Below are 18,463 nucleotides of genomic sequence, written 5' to 3' on the forward strand. Positions count from 1 at the left end.
CGCAGCGATTCGGCGACCCAACATGGGCTAGAAGCAAAGTCTGGTCGCTTTATGACACGCACTTCGGAAACCATGGCGCACGGTTTTCGGTCAAGCGATGACGAGCTTGGGGGGGTATCCATTGATCTATGCAAACGTGCGGCCGCCACGGCGGTTGTTGCGCTGCTTCGAGCTCACGGTGCTCCAGCCCTCGTCGTCGGCTCCAGCCTCGGCAGGCCCAGCCCTCCAGTTGCCGTTCGCCTTGCTGGCGGGAGCGTCGGTCGAGGCTTCAACCTTCTTGGCAGCAGCCTCCTCGCTCTGATCCTGATCGGCAGTCATGCCACTCTCGTCCTCACCGGCCCGCCGGAGGATCTCGAAGTTCGTGCCACCCTGGGCGTGCTCGGCGACATCGCGGCCGTTGGGATCAGCCGGCGCACCGGTCTTCTCAGCCTTGGGCTGCTCCTTGGCAGGACGCTGCTTTTCGGTCTTCTCAGACTTCTCAGTCTTCTCGGCCTTGGCCTTCTCGTCCGCTTCCTTCTTTTGGCGGATGGCAATCTGGCGACGTTCCTCAACCTCCTTCTCGCGAGCGGCAGTGTCGATGGGCCGAGCACCACCGAACGGGCTAGCCTTGGACTCGGTGTTGGCGGTGGGGCTGGAGACGGCCTCAGTCACAGTCCGTTTTTGGAGGTTCAAGCGAGGGCGAGTAGCGGGGGCAGCGGGAGCGGCAGCAGGAGAGGGAGGGTTGCTGGCCTCCTTGGCGGGCTGGTCGGGGCGCATCTTGGATCTCCATGCGTTATCGAGTTCAGCAGCGGTGGGGGTGCGTTCTTGGAATTCGCGTCTCGGGGGGCGGGAGCCATCCTGGGAGCGTCCCTCACCCCAGGCGGGGGAGCTTCTTCTGAAACCAGGTGCTTCATTGCTGCGGGGACGGCCACCTTCCCGGACAGGTGCAGGCGGGGGAGAGAGAGGGCCCTTGCGTTCCCAGTTGCTGAAATCACGGAACTTTCCATCACTCTCAAAGTTGCTGCGGCGGCCACTACCGCGGTCGCTGCCGGCATCAGACATGTTGTCGAGGTTGCGTCCGAAAGAGGAGCGGTCGGGCACACGGCGCTGAGGAATATCGGGCAGAGGGCCTCTGCGGGTCCAGTCAAACTCCTTGACATCACGTTCCTTGGCTATAGGGACCGTCAGCTGGCGCAAATAATCATACCTGAGAAAGGACACCTACGAGGTTCGGCAATGCTGGTGCGGATGGAACGTCCCTGGAGGGTAGCGCCGGAAAGATCAAGAGCCTTCTTCAGACCATCAACAGTCTCAAATTCGACATATCCGAAGCCCTTGGGGGCCTTGGTCAACTTGTCCTCCACGATACGGACGTTGGTAACACCACAGTCGGCAAAGAGGTCGGAGATATCGGCGGCAGTCGCATCAAAGGACAGGTTTCCAACATGGGCAGTGTAGGGGGGCTGGGTCGGAAGAGGAAGGGGCTCTCTCACGGCGTAGCCACCACGCTCACGCTCTGGTACTTTCCATCAGCATCAAACACATATATCGGAGCAAAATGCAGCAATAACACAGGGGCGAGTTCCGTACCACCACCAAAGCTGCTTCCGAAGCCAGAAGAAGGCGCAGCAGAGCGACCGAAGCTGGACGGAGCGGGAGCTGATATCAGTTTAGCATCAGTCGGATCGAAGGAAGAAATATCATGTACAACGTACCGGCTAGAAGGGCATCAATATTAGCAGGGAGCGACAAACCAAAGGCAAGGAATCCGTCACTTACAAGGCAAAGGCATGTCTTCCATCTCGTCGGCCCAAGAACCGAAATCTGTGCCTGTTAGCCACCGTTCGTCCCCGCGACGATATGAATGCACAGGGACATACTCTCATCGGCCAAGAAGTTGCCCAGAGACATCTTCTGGGCTTTCTGCTTAGAGGGCGCTGTACGTAGAATAAAGCCATTAGTATCCAGGAGAATTCAGAGGATGCGAAATTGACGTAAATTGGGACAGTGCGCCGGACGAGGAGGGGTTGAACGTACCCATGATTGCGGTTGTTCAGAAGTGGGAAACGCGCCAAGGGGATTCCTGTGCGCGTCTCAGAATAAAGGTTCTTCTAAAGGATTTAAAGGGGGGGGCTTCCGACGGGGAAGAAATCACGAGAGTGATAGTGGACGTCCAAAGGGGCGTTGAGTGATGGGGGGAATGCAGGACAGCTCCGCAGTGAAGGACAGAGGGGGAAAGTAGGTTAATCCGTGAGGATAAATTTTAGTGATGACGCTAGAAAAGTCAGCCTCAAAAAAGTGTTGGTGCGGCTTTGGGTCGGCCGCCTCGACCCAACCCGAGGGCTTTTTTCCACCTTTTTTCCCTCGCCTTTTTGCGGAGAAAGTGTGGTCTCTCTCCTTCCGCCCCTCTTTCTCCTCTCCACCCGGTGTCTTTTTTCGGTCGGATTCGATGAGATAATGAGTATGAGTGACTGTGGATTGTCAAAATTGTCTCCCTTTTCTGCTCCCTTGTCACTACTATTGTTATGGTGGTGAATATTGTTTGTTCATCAGTTCTCCGCTTGAATAGGCCCCATTCCGCATTGGGCCAGACATTCTTGTCTTCATTGTCTGCGCGGTTGGTTCCATACTAGGAACGGCACTTAACCGACACGCAGACAGCACTTGCAGTTTCACTTCCTTTCTCTCGCCTGCTTTTTCCAGGTTGCTAATTTATTATACTGACTCCATCGTGCACTGCTATGATACACAGTAGTTCTTTCATATTCTGTCTGCGAATGTCTACCTGGAGTTCCTCATCCAGACTCACAACCGTCCAGCAAAAAGGCATTGCTACTAATGGAACTAGTTACCTTTCACCTCCGAAGCCTGTGACCCCCACGCCATCCCAAAACACATCTCCATGTCAAAGTGGCGACTAGGAATACGGAAGACATAATGCACAGGCTGAAAGGACAGTACAGAATTTATTGCTCAGCGCTGTCCATATCCCGTACGTTCGGGTGTGTCGGTATTGTCGAATTTTCAACCGCCGTTCGTGTCCACAACGAAACAAAGTACGAGTGAAGAAAACTAGTTTTTGAGAACCACTGTCGGCTTCAAGTTGAACAATACCTATCAGTTCATCCGAAGGAAGCGTCTTTGGTGATGGTTCACACTTGTTGAAGACACCCCAATTCCCACTTCCACTCGAAGGACTGCCCACTTACAAGGTCCTTCAACCCTTGGAATTTCCTCGGCTGGAATGGTTCTATACGACGATACCGGCAGCGGCTAGGTATATGGACATAGAAATCTAGTCACATGGTTGGGATTTGTGCACCTAGTGTACAGCGAGGATAACATGGAGTTTGAGAACGTATACAGTTGGCAAGTGAAGGGTGATGAGCAACTGTTGATCTGAAATGGCTCGTACGCCATTCTCGGGGCTAAGGACATATCTTGCTCTTCGTCAGCCCGGTTGATGCACATCTTTGGCATCCTCACGCTGCACATGGACGCTAATGTAGGTTCCAAATGTAGACAAGCGTCCGAGAGAGAAGATGCAAACCAGGCTGCGCGCAGTGGATATAGTCTCAGAACTATCTAGGAAGGGAGCAATATTCCGTGGCTCTGCTCAAGACACTTCCCGTGTGGCTTGTTCATGAAGCCTCGCGAAGCCTGCATTAGTCCAACCAGCCAAATCTTCTATTTGTTGTGAACGCAAAGGTCAACGCACAGCCCCCGCTGCTCTTCAGAGGAACTGCAAGGGCCTCTTTACATCTTTGATCCAGTCAACACGCCAGCTACTTGTACAACCTGAGCGACCCGCACTCCACTCCCCATGCGTCCCGCAGCGGGGAGTCAGGATCTGCGGGCCGCCAAATACCCTGTCAGTCTATGCATACATGGCGGAAGTCGATCTCATGCTTAATCAGTTCAAGAAGAGTGAATATCATAGCATGAATAAGTATTGCTGTAGTACGAGTATAACGTGACAACGATAAGTATTATGATATATATCGTAGTTGTTGTCGAAGATTCAATCATGCGCACTATTTCGAAGACTGTAATACTGTATTGAATGGAGTAATCTACTCCGGGTGATCTTCAAACGACGTTGATATCATGTGAACTTCAGACCAGCCGAATCCTGATATATTGCTACAGATGGAATGAGAATACTGAAGCCATACTGATATAATTGGAGTGGTCACAAATTGTTGATTGCATTTACTCGGTGGACCCGCTTTGATGGCGGGAAGATCAAGGCACCGACCCGCTGCCGTCAGGCACACAAACACACCACCGTCTGTCGTTGACATCATCCAGGGTCTCGGATTTTGTCGGGGTTTGGAATCTGATGTTGCTCGGTCTTTGGGGCTGCACTCTGTATATCAATGCAGTCCTCCTTTCTATTGGTCCACAGTGATATTTCGCCTTATGCGAGATGGAGTACAGTACTGATTTCTCGGCCTATTTAGGCCGTGCAGCCCCAATGTACTTCCTGAGTGCTTTTCGTCCATCTTTGCTTCCTTCGTTTCGATCTTGATAAGAGAGTGGTTCTTTGTTAGAAGGATGACTATCATCCAGCGCACAATCCCCAAGGCGATCAAGGTTGCTGGAGTAGCTGGCTTTGCAGGCCTGGGCATATATTGCACGAAGCAATTCTCAACAGCGTTTGCGGAATCGAACGAGCCAAAATCAGTCTTCTCTGGGCTGGGTTTCACCACTTTGCGCTTGCAGAGCACCAAGAATGTCAATCACAACACGAAGCGACTAGTCTTCGAATACCCTAACGAATCCGCCCGCAGCGGCCTGACATTGACTTGTAACACTTGCATCTTGAAGGACGGTCTCTATCGTCAGGATAACCTGCTAACATTCAACAGCCGCGCTCCTAGCCATCACCCATCCTGGAGGAAGCTGGCTTCCTACGATACGACCATACACTCCTATAAGTGACCTGGGTGAGCTCATGCCATGTCCGACTCACCACATCCTGAACACACATAGACATGGTCCATCCATCATAGAAATGAGACATGCCTGTAGTCAGGGATTGGCCTAATTCGGACCATGTTTGCTAACTAACAATCAAATACACAGATGAACCAGGACATATTGAACTTATGGTCAAGAAATACCCGGATGGGAAGGCCAGTGGTTACTTGCACTCCCTGAGACCTGGAGACTCACTCACATTTGCGACTTCACTCAAAGGCTATCAATGGAAGCAGAATGAGTTATCACATGCCTACCTCTTGGCTGGCGGGGCGGGAATCACGCCTATCTATCAGCTTATCAAAGGCATACTGAAAGATCCGCAGGATAGAACGAAATTGACTCTAATCTTTGGAGTCAATTCCGAGGAAGATCTACTATTGAAAGAGGAATTTGATCGTTATGCCACAGAGTTTCCTGACCGCTTTAACTACATATACACTGTTAGCCGTCCAAAAGAGGAGAACTCCCCTTACAGAACAGGGTACATCGACGAGGAGCTTCTAGAGAGCACATTCAAGGAGTCGACGCAGAATACCAAGGTCTTCATTTGTGGTCCTCCGGCGATGGAAGATTCTCTGGTTGGAACAAGAAGATCGCCTGAAGGAATCTTGAGCCGATTGGGCTTCTCCAAGGATCAGGTTCATAAATTCTAGAGCTAACTTAGCTGCGAGAGCTTTGTATATAGTATATGTGTTTTTAAGGCATTAAGATGTCTCGCACGTGTCTTAACACAGGATATTGTCTGCATCAAATAGATAACAAGCAGGCCATTTGTATCAATTATACTCCTGCTTGGCACCAGCAGGATGGATTAGATAAGCATCCCGAGCCTGCGTGAATCACGTGCACGCTTGTGGATTTGCATGAGAGAAGATGCTGATTGAAACTGTTAACCAGGATATGCATCTGACCTGAAGTCGCAGACTACAGTGCCAGGAACCGCAAAGATGAGCGGACAGACCAAATCGTTATATCCGGAGCCTAATGTATTGAGCTCCTCTCTGAAGGTGGGAGCCGTGACTGGTTAGTTACCAATCCCATCTCGGTGACTGGTCGGCCGGCTTGTATTGCCTCAACTCAGGCAACATAAGCCGGAGACTCATTGCAGCAGTCCTACTTACTTACTCTCTTTCTCTAACAGGATCTGCTGGGCTCATATACGGGGGAATATCAGGAGTTATCCGGTCTCCCCACCCCGTCATTCATTCTATCTCTTGCGGAATCCACTGGTTTGCATGTGGAGCCTCCTTTTGGTGTGAGTCTTCCTCTCCTCTGTCCCTTATAGATCTGGAAATGATACCAAGCTTGCTACCACAGGGTTGAGAAGTAACATTCTGAAGCTTCACTATGAAGACAAGGCGACCCCTAAGCAACGGGCTTATGTCAGCGCCCTCTCTGGCGGAGTTGCCGGAGGGGCTGTTACGAGGCTAATGGGTGAGTTTGGTAGCATCCTTTCATTTTCCCGTTTGAGAGAGAAAAAGGTGGTGGTGGTGGTTGGTTTACTGATGGTCGGAGCTAGGCGGCCGACTTGTCCCTGGACTAGTTGTTTTCTCGCTACTAGGCTATGTCGGGCAAAGCTCTTATAATGCGATCGACACCTGGCAAATGGAGAACGCGAATACGACGTCTAAGCCGTTCCTGCAGCGGATGGCCGACTCCAAATGGATCCCGCTCAAGTCACTCTCAGATGACGATTACAGGGGTATCCTGAACGAGAAAGTGTTGAGTATCGAGGCTGAGATCGCACTCATTGACGACAAGATCGGGGAGCTTGAAAAGCTCAAGACTAGTGGTCTCGAATCGGGAAATTCGGATCCTGCAGCTAAGTAGTCGGTTTCTAGACGGCCACTAGCAACTTGGCTATGGGTGAGAAAGAGAAAAAGTTACGGCCAATCTCGAATGGTTGGGGGTCGATCTTACATGTCCGATCTAAGTATGTTAAGGAGAGGACTGTGTGATCGGGGGATGGACGTAGATCGTTCAATTCTCCTCTAGGATGGAAATCCCAGCAGCATTGTGTGTTGCACTTGCACTCAGTTTTGCAATGATTCTGTGCTGCTACTCAGGGGGTTATGAGGTTGCGACTTTAGCCTTCGACCAACAACATGCTGGTCGGATCTGCCGTACCTTTGAGTTGGCTACGGATGCCGGTGCCACCGCTTCCATGAAGCCTCCAGAAGGAGTTTTACCTTTTGTCATGTATCATATTGTTCCCAGACCCATGTATTTTAATTTGAAACAAAACCTTGTATGATCATGAAGCAGACCCTAATTACATGGAACACTACGGAGTATTCGCGATTGACAAGTGTTTCTTTCCGCTCCACACGCCAAGGAGCATTCTGGATATTGTTGGGAAAGTTTTGTGAGGAATCCCCAATCAAGCGATACTTGGTGAGAATGTTGCGCTAAATTCAAGGAGGGAAGATGCCAACTGCCGTGTTCGTAGGTAAATAGATACCTGAATAGATAACTGAATCCAACAGAGTCCAAACAAGAACGACCACGCCGCTAAGCTTTGTGTGAGACCGATTCCCATGGAGCCAGGGGAAAGGGAAAAATGCTTCCCGATCGACTGCAGCAGCCCTTTGAGGCTCGGAAGGTGCGTCGAATTGCTTTGCTTGCTTTCACTTTTTTTTTTTTTTTTTTTTTTTTTTTTTTTTTTTTTTTTTTTTTTATTTCTATGCAGCGGGCAAACCCACATCTTTTGCCAGTTAAGCAGCAATGCCGAGCCAGCCGGACGGTCCAGCCAGAGAGTTACCCCCTCGTTGGTCCATTGCCAGCCTGGGAAGAAAAAAGTGGGCGGCTTTCCGCTTCCAGTCTTGAGCGCGACGGGTTCGACCTTTCCGCCGCTGACAGGTTGCCGCTCCAGTGGTTTGGCATCTATGGCTCGCCCTCCCGATCGTCCTCACCTTTCATCATAACGCACTGGGTTTCACGGTGGTGGTGAAGGACGAAGAACAATCCAATATTTACATTCAGGGGAGAAAAGGGACGAAGAAGCATGACTGACTTACGCCTATTTCGTTACTATCACGACGTTTCTTCAACCCCTCTGCAGCTCTACCCTTAAACGGAGACCTGTTCTCTTTCCCGGATCCGCCGAAGTACAACCCCCCCCCAATCCCCTCTCCTCAGGAGGGTTGCGCTGGATCTGCTCGGGGGAGCTCGTGTGGTTGCATAGGCATACCATTGCTCCCTCAAGTCATTTTTCACTCACCTCTTCCGTCTAGAATCACTCCGCGGTCTCCGAAACGCCTCTCCATGATCTCTTGTTGGACGGTTGCCCATCTTGTGCAACGGATCGGTCCTACTGACCGCGAACTACGATGACGCTTTTTAGCCCGACCACGGTCCTCGTGGGCTTCCTCCTCCTCTACCTCTCCTCCTTCCTCATATTTGCTATCGTCCGGATTGCGACCGGAATTTCGATTCAACGAATAGGATATTTTTCTCTCCGCCGCATCGCATATGTCCCCCGAGATGGCGTCCAGATCGAACTCCGTGGCCTCGGCCTCTCTCTACACCCGCCCTCGTTTGCGCAACCGACATGGCTCAGCATTCGCCTGACCGAACTAAAATTGACTCTGGACCCTTCAGCTTTGGCAAAGGGGAAGAAGTCCGCCACAAAGCCCGATGCATCGGTTTCGGAAGCCCCGTCGGAGAAAGAGTCGTCCACCGCGCCGGATAATCGGGAAGACAGCTCTTCTATACCTAAGCGGAGCAAGACATGGCGGAAGTTGACCCGCATGAAGGAGCAAGTGAAACGACTGCATCGGCAAATACATTGGTTGAAGTTGGTGGATGTGGTAGCCGTCAATACGACCATCAATCTCGTGGAAGCTGGTCAGATCCAGGTTGGATCTTTATCCTTGGGTGTCGATACGAGGCGCAAGATGGTCGATCGAGGGAAACTCTTCTTTCGGCGCAAGAACCAGGGCCCTGACGAGCATCGACCGGCAGAGTGGGTGATGAACGTACAAAACGTGCTACTCGGGATAGATGGAGCGGAGCCAACCGAAGTGCTGGACAATGTTCGGGTCAATATACATGGGCTTCTCCACAAAGATCTCGAGGGTCTAAGAGATGCGTCTATCGCTTTTAAAATTGGGCGCATGCATATCCCGTACGATGATGTGATGACTCTGATGCAGCGCGTCAAACAGTCTCGGCAGTCGTCGGTGGAGCCCACCAATATTGAGACCGATGACGAGGTCTCCTTTTCAGACTTTGTGGAGGAGCTGGATCAGCCCGGAAGCCGAGACGACACCATTGTGCAGGCAGTCGCTGACTCCAAGGAGTTTGCTGGGTCAATCCTTCGGGGTATACAAGGGATACAGGTTGCTCTGAGCTTCTTCAGGTTAACTCGAGCTTTTGAGCCGCCTTCGTCAAAACAAAATCCCGTGTATCTGAACGTGGTATCGCATGAGCTAGGCATTGATCTTCACCGAATGGACCAAAAGAGTCCTGCTCATCGCATGTATTTCCAACGCGATGATGTCGCCCATCAAGCTCTCCTGGCGGCCATCTCTTTGTCGGTCACTTTGGATGATTGCTCAGGTGAGACGGACAACATACTTTATATCCCAATGGCGACCACAACCATCAAGACCACGCTCCCTTCAAAGACGATCAGCTCCTTCGACGACCACAACCCGGAGGAGCGCAATACCAACATACTATTTGCTAATTTGGTGGTGACGTCCCCATCACTCGATCTAGAGCCAAAGCAGGTCTCTCGGCTCTTAGGGTTGACTCAGGCGAAGAAGGCGTCTCCTCGTGGAAAGAAGAGAGATAATCATCGCTTGATTTCCAGGCTTCTTCCCAAAGCCAGTATCAAAGTATCGGTCCACGAACCCGTGGTTCGATTTGTCCTCCCCATCTCCAAGCCTTCCGACACCCCTGACGACGATTATAATCTACTAATTTCCTCTATCTCCTCTATTTCTCTCGACATCGAATCCTCACATTCGTCCGAAGGCGGGGTTCACTATTCGCTATCTTCCATTTACCGGGTGGCGTCGCATCAGCTGTACTATCAAACTCCGTCCGGTGTGAAACATAATCTTCTGACGACTGAGAGCTTGGAATTCAAGGTCCTACTTAGTGCCTCGCCAGAAGTCCGCGTGATTGCTTCTGGGAGTTTGAATACCTGTTCTGCACACATGGTCAACGATGAAGTGAACCGTGGCATTCATCAGGTGCTTGAGCAGTTCCGGGCTCAGACGCGGCACCGAAGGAAGGCCTCTATGTCATTTGAGGAACGGAAACCTAGTGTTCTCAGGCGAATCCCGCCATGGTTGCTTCGATTTCAATTCGAAGCCACTGGCCTCAGCTTGGAGATTGCTGGTGTTGACACGAGTGTCTCTGAGGTGTCACGTGGTGTCTCATTCCAGCTACAATCGTGGACTGCAGACTACAGAGCCCAGAAGTCAGAACCAACCACAGTCAGCTTTGCGAGAAGGCGAACCCCAAGTCACTCTTACATTGGAGATGAGTCGTCCTTCCGGTTCCCCCCTACGTCGCCTCCGAGACAGAAACAAGTGGGTGCCACAGATGGAAGACGGCTAGCCCTCCATGTCCGCGGCTTCGAGGGGTTTGTCATTGAATCCGAAGACTATTTGGAGGCCGAGCCCTTTTTCTCACTACCGAGATTCGAGGTGGCCCTAAGCACGATGAGTGATCGTCTTGGTCCGATTAGTAACCTCAATTCGGTGTTCAAGGGCGTTTACCTACAATACTCCCTGTACCGCTACTATTGCCTCGGTGTTGCGATGTCTGTGGTTCAGGACGCCTTTATGCGAAAGTCACCGGATATTCCTGAAACGCCCATGTCCCCTGTTCAAAAGGAATTCGCTTACCCCCCATCACCACGTCCGTCAGCGAGGGGCGAGCTCATGACATATGATGTCCGAGCAACTGTCATACAGCTCAAGACCTTTATGCCTGCGGATCCTCCAATGCTGGTTCAGATCTACGGGTTGACCGCTGGCTCGCATCGTCTCTCCGCTCCATTTGCGAAAGCACATCTCATCAGGTTACACGCAGAAGCGCCGAAGCTCAAAGGTGTGTGGGCTAGAATCATAAGCATGAACAACGTTCGCATTGATTTACGCAAGATGAAACTCAAACATGGCACCAATCTTGTCGAGCAAAGGAGTATAGATGTCTGGGCTGATTTCATTCGATTGGGTGTACCGCATCACATGGTAATGCATCGCATATTTGACAACGTGATCAATACCTCAAAAGCACTTAAGCAGCTTCATGAACGCTTCAAGGGACACTCAGCTGAATTCGGATCAGTCAGAGAACCGGAAGAGCCCAAGAAAATTCCCAGGGTGTCGTTGCGCAGCAAGGCTCTGCTATTCGAGTTGGAAGATGATGCTTTCGAGTGGAAACTTGGTTGCATTTATCGCACCGGCCTTATAGAACAGCACCAGCGCTTGGCCCGCGAGGAGGCATTCGAGCTGAAATTACAAAAGATCAAGGAATCGGATCAGCGCCGCTCTTCGTCGAGACTTCGAGCTCGATCAAGCCACCGGACACTTCGTAGTGAACGTGTTAGCGGAGAGTCCAGGAGGAGCAAGAGTGCCGACCCTAAACCGCGGAAGAGCTTGCAGGATGACAAGCGTGGCCGAGGAAAGAAATTCCGCTATGATACCGAGGGAGCTGCCTGCCTGTCTTGCGAAGCCAAGGTTTCAGCCGATAATGCCTGGTTTCGTCTTCAAGAACACAATTCTCGGTCCTGGAAGGACAAGATCGATTCTGCCCTACGATTCCAGGGCACGTCGATCAAGGAAGTGCGAAACCTTTTCTCCGGTGCTGATGAGGCTCCTGAAGATGTTCAAGAAACGGAAACTGTACTCTCAATTCCGAACAGACCTGCCCTCTTGGCCGCTTTGATAAGTGACATCAACCTTGTCATTGACAAACCCTTCTTCCCCTTGGAAGATTACCCCAAATTCCTTAATACCATCGGCAAAGGCATGCCGATGTCCATGAAGTATGCGCTGCTTGTTCCCATGAGTATACAGTTGGAAATGGGAGAGGCGCGCGTCAACCTGAGGGACTATCCCTTGGATTTGCTGCACATACCAGCTTTACGTCCCGGTCAGTCTCCAAGGCTGCCCAGCTGGTCTCTTCGAACAAACTTTGTCATTGCCGAAGAGTATCGTGACTATAAGTCGGCCAGACAAGTTAAACTTGAATTGGTACCCTCTACGGAGCTGCCAGATGGGACCACGAGCCCTCCTTTTGCAATTGAAGTCTGGCGATCTGTCTCTCCTGTCAAAACTTACTCCGACCCTACATTTGAGATCAACACGAGTCTACCAACGAGCATTTCATGGGGCATGTCTTATCAGCCTGTGATACAAGATATGATGAAGATCATCGAAGGATTCACCAAGACAGAAATCGACCCCTCTGATAGGGTTGGATTCTGGGACAAGATCAGACTTAGCTTCCACTCTCGAATCAAGGTTGCATGGAAAGAGGATGGAGATGTTCATCTTCGTCTGAAGGGTTCGCGTGATCCATATGTGGTAACAGGGTTCGGAGGCGGATTCGTCATGTGCTGGCGCAAAGACGTCAGATGGGAAGTTCATACTAGTGATGATCCCAAGGAATTCATGAGCGTCAGGAGTGGAGAGTACGTGCTGGCGATACCGGACTACAGTCATGAGGCTCGGTATATGGCCGAAGCCACAGCTCAGGACTTGGAAAGCACATCCACGTCGAGCGACCTGAAGAACGCCGCTCACTTCAAAAAGGTTGTCATGAAGCTTTCTGGTGACGTGAAATGGGCTGCCGGTTTGGTATTCGAGCGTAACGTGGACGAAGGCCAACGGTCATTTGACTTCAAACCGCACTATGAAGTTGTGCTCCAGAACCCCGTTCATGTCGACCCTGCGCAGCGAGAGGTAGGCCAAAATCCCGTAAGAAGACGATTTCAAGCAGCTAACTTCGGGCAGACTTATGATGCCTACCGCGGGTTCCGCAGTAACCACATTCACTTGTCAATTTCCGTTGTCGCCCCTGAAAGCAGGAATTGGTCCGTCGACTCTGTTCAGCCGTCTGCAAGCTACAATACTGTCCACTTGACCCCTCGGTTCTTCACGCACTTCTTCAACTGGTGGTCTCTCTTCTCGGGTGTCATGTCACTCCCTGTCCGACAAGGACCACTGTGGCCTGGTATCACCAAGACAAGCAAGAAATTCAACCGTCATCTGGCCACAGTTAAGTATCAACTGCTTTTCGCGCCTCTGTTCGTGGCTCACATCTACAAGCACAAGGACCGAGAAGACTATGCGGAGGATGTGGTGACAGCAACAGGCATTAAGGTTCGATTGGATAGCCTGAAGCTTGATGTACATCAAAGACGGGAGGAAGTCAAGACTTTGGCAAAGGGTCGCCTGAAGCAAACCAAGGCAAGCGCGATGCGTATCAACCAAGCAGAATTGGATCTGCAGTCTGCGGATTTCAGAGCTGTCTCGGCCAGTATCGAGGGCACCAACCTCGACGATATTGAGCAAAACAAAGACGACATTATATCGTCTTTCCAACAACCTGTGGCTTCCGTTGATCTGTCTCGGTTTACTATACCTGACCAGAACCTTGATTGGATAGACATGGACGATTTTGTGGAGCTGGATTGGATACTGCCCCAAGAATCAAATCCGCGAACACAGATTCTGCCTTTGGCTTTTACGCCACGGTTCACCTATTTCCGGCAAACAGACCACGGCCAAACCGCGCCTGATGAAACGGGGTATAGCACCTTTGGTGATGAGCCCACCCATGAATGCGTCATGTCGGAGAATAATGAACCTCGTCGGGTACAAATGGAGCTCATCCGAGACCGACTTGCTGCCGTCGAGGCGCAGACTCGCGATTGTAATCGTACTATCGGCGAGCAGGAACTCCGTCTTGCCAAAGAGATTGATCCCGACCCCGCACTCAGGAGTCAACATAACGACTATCTTAGACAGGCAGAAACATTGAACCGAAGACGGACTTTTCTCACTGCCGGGCTCCAGCGAATTGAGAGGCAGCTTGCGCGGGAAGAAAAACTCCCCACGGAAAGGAACCCCGAAGCTTTCGTCCAAGACAGCGCTTCCCGGATGGGAACAGACTCCGACTCCACGAATGATGGCAAGGAGGCTGACATGGATGGCTTGTACTCCACTCCTGACGATGATCTGGCAAGTGACTTCAACAACAGATTCATCATCCACAATATCCAGTTGAAATGGAACAATTCTCTGAGAAACATTATCCTGCGCTATATCCATCAAGTCAGCCAGCGCCGGGGATTCGTGTACTACATGTCTCGGAGAGCTGTCAAATTCATCCTCGATATTGTCGATGAACAAAACAAGAACAAGCGAAAGCATTCTAAACTGTTCCGGACTGCCTCGAGACGCCCATCGGATGCTGGCGGACTTGTCGACAGCGAGGATGATGATAGCATCGAGGATCGGATCGAACAATTGTTGAGTGATGCAAAGCGCTACGTGAATGCAGAAGAGCAAGAGCATCAATCGGACCAAAGGAGGCATAGCGCCCCCAAGTCTGATGGCTTCAGCGAAAACATCGCACCGGAGTTCACACCTCAGAACAGCTACCATCTGCGCCTCATTGCTCCACAGATCCAGTTGCAGAGTGAGAAGAACCAGAAGTCTGTGCTGGTAGTCGCTGCGAAAGGCATGCAACTTCAAGTCGTGTCTATTATGGACAAGGAGCGGGTGTCCGACGACGTCAGTGGTCTCGTGCAGCGTCGCTTTTCTCTCTGCATGGACGGAGCCCAGTTCTTCGTGGCTACGCAAAAGAGCCTGATGAATCATCTACAATTTTATGCTGGCAACAAATATGGCAATCCTCCGGGATCCGCATGGCCACCTTGGCTGAACCTTGAGGCACTGTTCGATTTCGAACTGAACCCGTTCGGCTTTTCAAGGATCATACAGAAGACTTCGGCTAGTCTGCGGTACGACAAGTACAACAACCTCCGCCTGAAGTACAACGAGGAGGTCGCAAAAGGGCAGTCAGACCAACAGTATAGTGTGCATGATACGGAACCGAGGATGGACCATATTAGCGTCGACTTTCCTCACTTCCGTGCCATTTGCGACTCCGCCGAGTACTACTCTATGTACATCATCATTCTTGACCTTCTCCTTTATAGCGAGCCTCTGGAGAAGGTCCGTAACGAGCGCCTGGAGAGGATCATGCTCACATCCGATTTCAGTGATTTGAGAGGTGCACCGGAGATGGTTTTTAAGCTCCAGTCTCGCATCCGACAGCTGGAAGAGATCAAGGAGCATTTCCAGATCCATGCTAAGTACTTGGATAAGCAAGGCTGGGAAGACCGGCTGGTGCTGGAGAAAGATCTGACTCAATGTGAGGATGAGCTGTTCTTCTTGATGAAAGCTATTACCTCCTCTCAGAGAAAGATCGACCCGAATATGTCGAAGACACAAGGGGTCCTTCGCTGGAACATTTCTGCAAGCGAGGTGGTTTGGCATCTGATGAAGGACCAGACGGAGCCGCTGGTTGAGTTCCAACTCAGGAATGCTGAATATGACCGCACGGACAACAGCGATGGCTCGAACCATAACCTAGTTGCAGTTGAACGATTGTATGGTCTGAACCTTCTTCCGGATGCCATCTATCCTCAGATCATCGTGCCTTATCTCGACCAGGCCCGAGGCCTCAACGGCCCTGATGATTGCATGATCAAGGTGAAGTGGCATATGTTGGAGGCAGTTGCCGGTATCCCTGTCTTGGATGACTTTGAGGTGTCTCTCTTCCCTCTCAAGGTTCAGTTGGAGCGGGAACTTGGCCAAAAGGTGTTCGAGTACATGTTCCCCAACGTCGGATCCACTGCATTCGAAAATGGCGGCTTTTCGCCCTTCATGATTAAGAACATGAAGCCACTTGATGATTCATCTGATTCTGATGAGGAAGAAAGCCCGACCGCTCGTACACACCAGGATAACAGTGATCTTTCAACGGACGATCTGCAGCTGAAGGGTCCGGGAGCAATTGAGCTGAGGCTGCAACCAACGCTGTCGCTATCGGAAGAAGCCAGACCGAAGTCTCAACACCGGCAGCTCCGTGGTCTTGCCCTTACCCCTCTCCATAAGGATACCAAGGACAACAACCACATCCGACCTTCAACGAGTGGTGGTTTGACAAAGAAACGATCAGTGGACAGTCTGCGCATATTGTCTAGACAGCCCACCGAGAAATCCGTCGCTAACACATCGGGCGGTTCAGGAAATAATGACGAGAAGAAGAAGTTCGCACTAGGAAGACTCCCGAACAAGGGCAAGAAGGAGACTCCTGATGACCTGTCCCAGATGATGTCCCGCGCGTCAAACTACATGACGCTTGCCCACGTCAAGGTGCATGATGTGGTGTTGTGTCTAAGCTACAAAGGCAAGGGAGAGCACAACATAGAGGATCTCCACGACTTTGTTTTCCGGTTGCCTGTCCTAGAGTACCGCAACAAAACATGGTCGAACCTCGATTTGGCCTTGCGACTGAAGAAGGATGTTATCAAGGCTCTAATTTCGCATGCGCCCGCCATCCTTGGGAACAAGTTCTCACACCACCGGCCTTCTAAGCAGCAGCAGAGACGATACCGGGAGCTGGCCAGCTCAACCCAGCTTGTACACTACTCCGATACCGCGGTGAATGCGTCCGATCACGCTCATAGCATGGCCAGCGCAGACTCGAACAGTGAATATTCAGAGTCTCAACGCTCTGGGAAGTCTGGCACAGGCACTTCTCCACTTGTGCGATCCAACTCTCTCGGATCGAGTATGCTCCAAGAGCCAAGCGGGGTGATACCGGACTCTCGCTCTGCGAGCGAAGTTGACGTGGATGCCCGCTGGGAGGTACGTTGAATAGAGCAATTGTGAAGGACGCCGCTAATCAGCTTTTAGCAATCACGCCGAATCGTTTATCCTCCTACTCGACCCATGACTTCAGGCAATGCCATGCCCAGGTCACAGACAATCAAGACCTGGGACGAGCCGGAAGAAACGTAAGTAATGCCTGAGCTAGCCCTGGCATCCAAGCTAATGTTCAATAGGACTAGTCACAAGACATCGATCCGCAATTTTGGCCGGAAATTGATACCTTCTCGAAAATGAGCCCGGGTCGCTCTATTCAGCTGGCCGCCCCACCGCTGGCTTTTTGCATCATACATTTCTATTATAATCCGTCATTTGTTATCTGCACATTACTGGCCTCGCATTTGCCGTGTGATACCCCCAGCGCAGTGGGTCGTATATAGGCGTCAACGCTTTTGGTTTCCTGTTTCCGTCGACGAATTGTCGATGTCTCCAGGTGTTCCAGGGGTATAGTGTGATTTACTTCACTTCTTGTGTAAAGTTGATTATATTTGGTTTTTGTGTGGAATACATTAATTTTAGTAGCGAGTGGCGCTGTCCGACACTTGCTTTTCCTCTTGATCTGTGTTGCTAGTGTATAGTGTACGAAGAAATGTTACGGAATAAAGGGGCTTTCGTTGTTATTTTGGCACACGCAGTGGACATAACATATCTCTGAACCGTGTATGATAGGACAGGACAAGACACAAATCTTTGCCAGCCACTATGCTAACTGTAGAGGTAGCACTAGCACTCAGACCACATTACATAGACGAGAGAACATGGATCAATCACCCCGATGCCGTCGAATTCGACGAAGTGATCTTCAAACAAGCATGACATTTCCCCGGCCGAGCGCCAGCATGGCGACTATCCCAATTTGTCCGCGGACAACTCTGATTCCTCTGCGTAGCTTCCCAACATCGGTCAAGACCATCACTGCCCAGATGTCCGCATTCCATGTAGGTGTATACTTTGTGAGAGCACATTCTGGTTTTCAGAGATGATGGTGATAGTAGTGCTGATGTCAATGGATGTTTGTTAGTATGTGTAGTAGTAGGGGCTAAGGTAAATGTGTGGGAATGGAATGGGGACAGAGGTAAGTATAAGTAGGAGCGGGCGGGTGGGTTCGAGAGGAAGAATGTTCTAAGGTTTTGTATAGGGGTTTTTTAGTTGGGATGTTGCGTGATGATGATGTTGGGGATTGCCATTTAGTATGTACGCTGGAAGCAGTTTCAGTTTCATATCGTTTCTAGTTATCAATTGGGATGAGCCGTTTAGTAAGTATGGGTAGAGTGAGGAAAAAGGTCTACTGATTAGTATATTTACATGCGGATTTCTCCAGATAGTGACAGGTAGTAGTGATGGTAATTGGTCTAGCATTGACTTTCAGTCCTTTTCAAGTACTGATATCGCAATTCATGTCCGTTCCGTATGCCTACCAGGACTGGGTCTATTCCGAATTGTAGTACAAAAGTATAAGTATTTGATCGGTTTGGGACTGAACAGACTCTGTGTAACATAAGATACTAGTTACTATAACCATCGCTGGCTGGAGGACACGAACCAAGCACAAGAATCAGTAAGGATTTAGT

General features: G+C 50.7%; 3 protein-coding genes across 3 annotated transcripts; 2 read left to right on the top strand and 1 right to left on the bottom strand.

Moving 5' to 3' along the window:
- Positions 1–126: 126 nt before the first annotated feature.
- Positions 127–2,020, bottom strand: BO83DRAFT_393158 (translation initiation factor 4B; the record flags this gene model as incomplete). The annotated part of the gene is made up of 7 exons (XM_025532967.1): positions 127–1,151; positions 1,187–1,495; positions 1,570–1,638; positions 1,695–1,697; positions 1,759–1,809; positions 1,860–1,916; positions 2,017–2,020. 7 exons carry the CDS (start codon positions 2,018–2,020, stop codon positions 127–129), a joined length of 1,518 nt encoding a protein of 505 aa, XP_025383268.1.
- Positions 2,021–4,536: 2,516 nt separating this feature from the next.
- BO83DRAFT_411791 (uncharacterized protein) lies at positions 4,537–7,223 on the top strand (the record flags this gene model as incomplete). The annotated part of the gene is made up of 9 exons (XM_025534341.1): positions 4,537–4,716; positions 4,810–4,813; positions 4,851–4,928; positions 5,068–5,603; positions 5,637–5,649; positions 5,863–5,988; positions 6,107–6,220; positions 6,283–6,399; positions 6,485–7,223. The coding sequence occupies 9 exons, from the start codon at positions 4,537–4,539 to the stop codon at positions 6,793–6,795; spliced, it is 1,479 nt and encodes a 492-aa protein (XP_025383269.1). The 3' UTR covers positions 6,796–7,223.
- Positions 7,224–8,136: 913 nt separating this feature from the next.
- BO83DRAFT_154776 (FMP27 family protein) lies at positions 8,137–17,294 on the top strand. Its single transcript, XM_025526262.1, has 4 exons — positions 8,137–12,890; positions 12,942–16,871; positions 16,920–17,020; positions 17,069–17,294. The coding sequence occupies exons 1-4, from the start codon at positions 8,295–8,297 to the stop codon at positions 17,127–17,129; spliced, it is 8,688 nt and encodes a 2,895-aa protein (XP_025383270.1). The 5' UTR covers positions 8,137–8,294; the 3' UTR covers positions 17,130–17,294.
- Positions 17,295–18,463: the final 1,169 nt, after the last annotated feature.

The sequence above is a fragment of the Aspergillus eucalypticola genome, assembly GCF_003184535.1.
Source record: "Aspergillus eucalypticola CBS 122712 chromosome Unknown BO83scaffold_35, whole genome shotgun sequence".
Classification (NCBI taxonomy): Eukaryota; Fungi; Ascomycota; class Eurotiomycetes; order Eurotiales; family Aspergillaceae; genus Aspergillus; species Aspergillus eucalypticola.

Coding starts and splice junctions, on each gene's coding strand:
- BO83DRAFT_154776 (XM_025526262.1), top strand. CDS start 8,295: ATGACGCTTTTTAGCCCGACCACGGTCCTCGTGGGCTTCCTCCTCCTC. Junction 12,891..12,941: donor TCGACCCTGCGCAGCGAGAG/GTAGGCCAAAAT, acceptor AACTTCGGGCAG/ACTTATGATGCCTACCGCGG. Junction 17,021..17,068: donor TGGGACGAGCCGGAAGAAAC/GTAAGTAATGCC, acceptor AATGTTCAATAG/GACTAGTCACAAGACATCGA.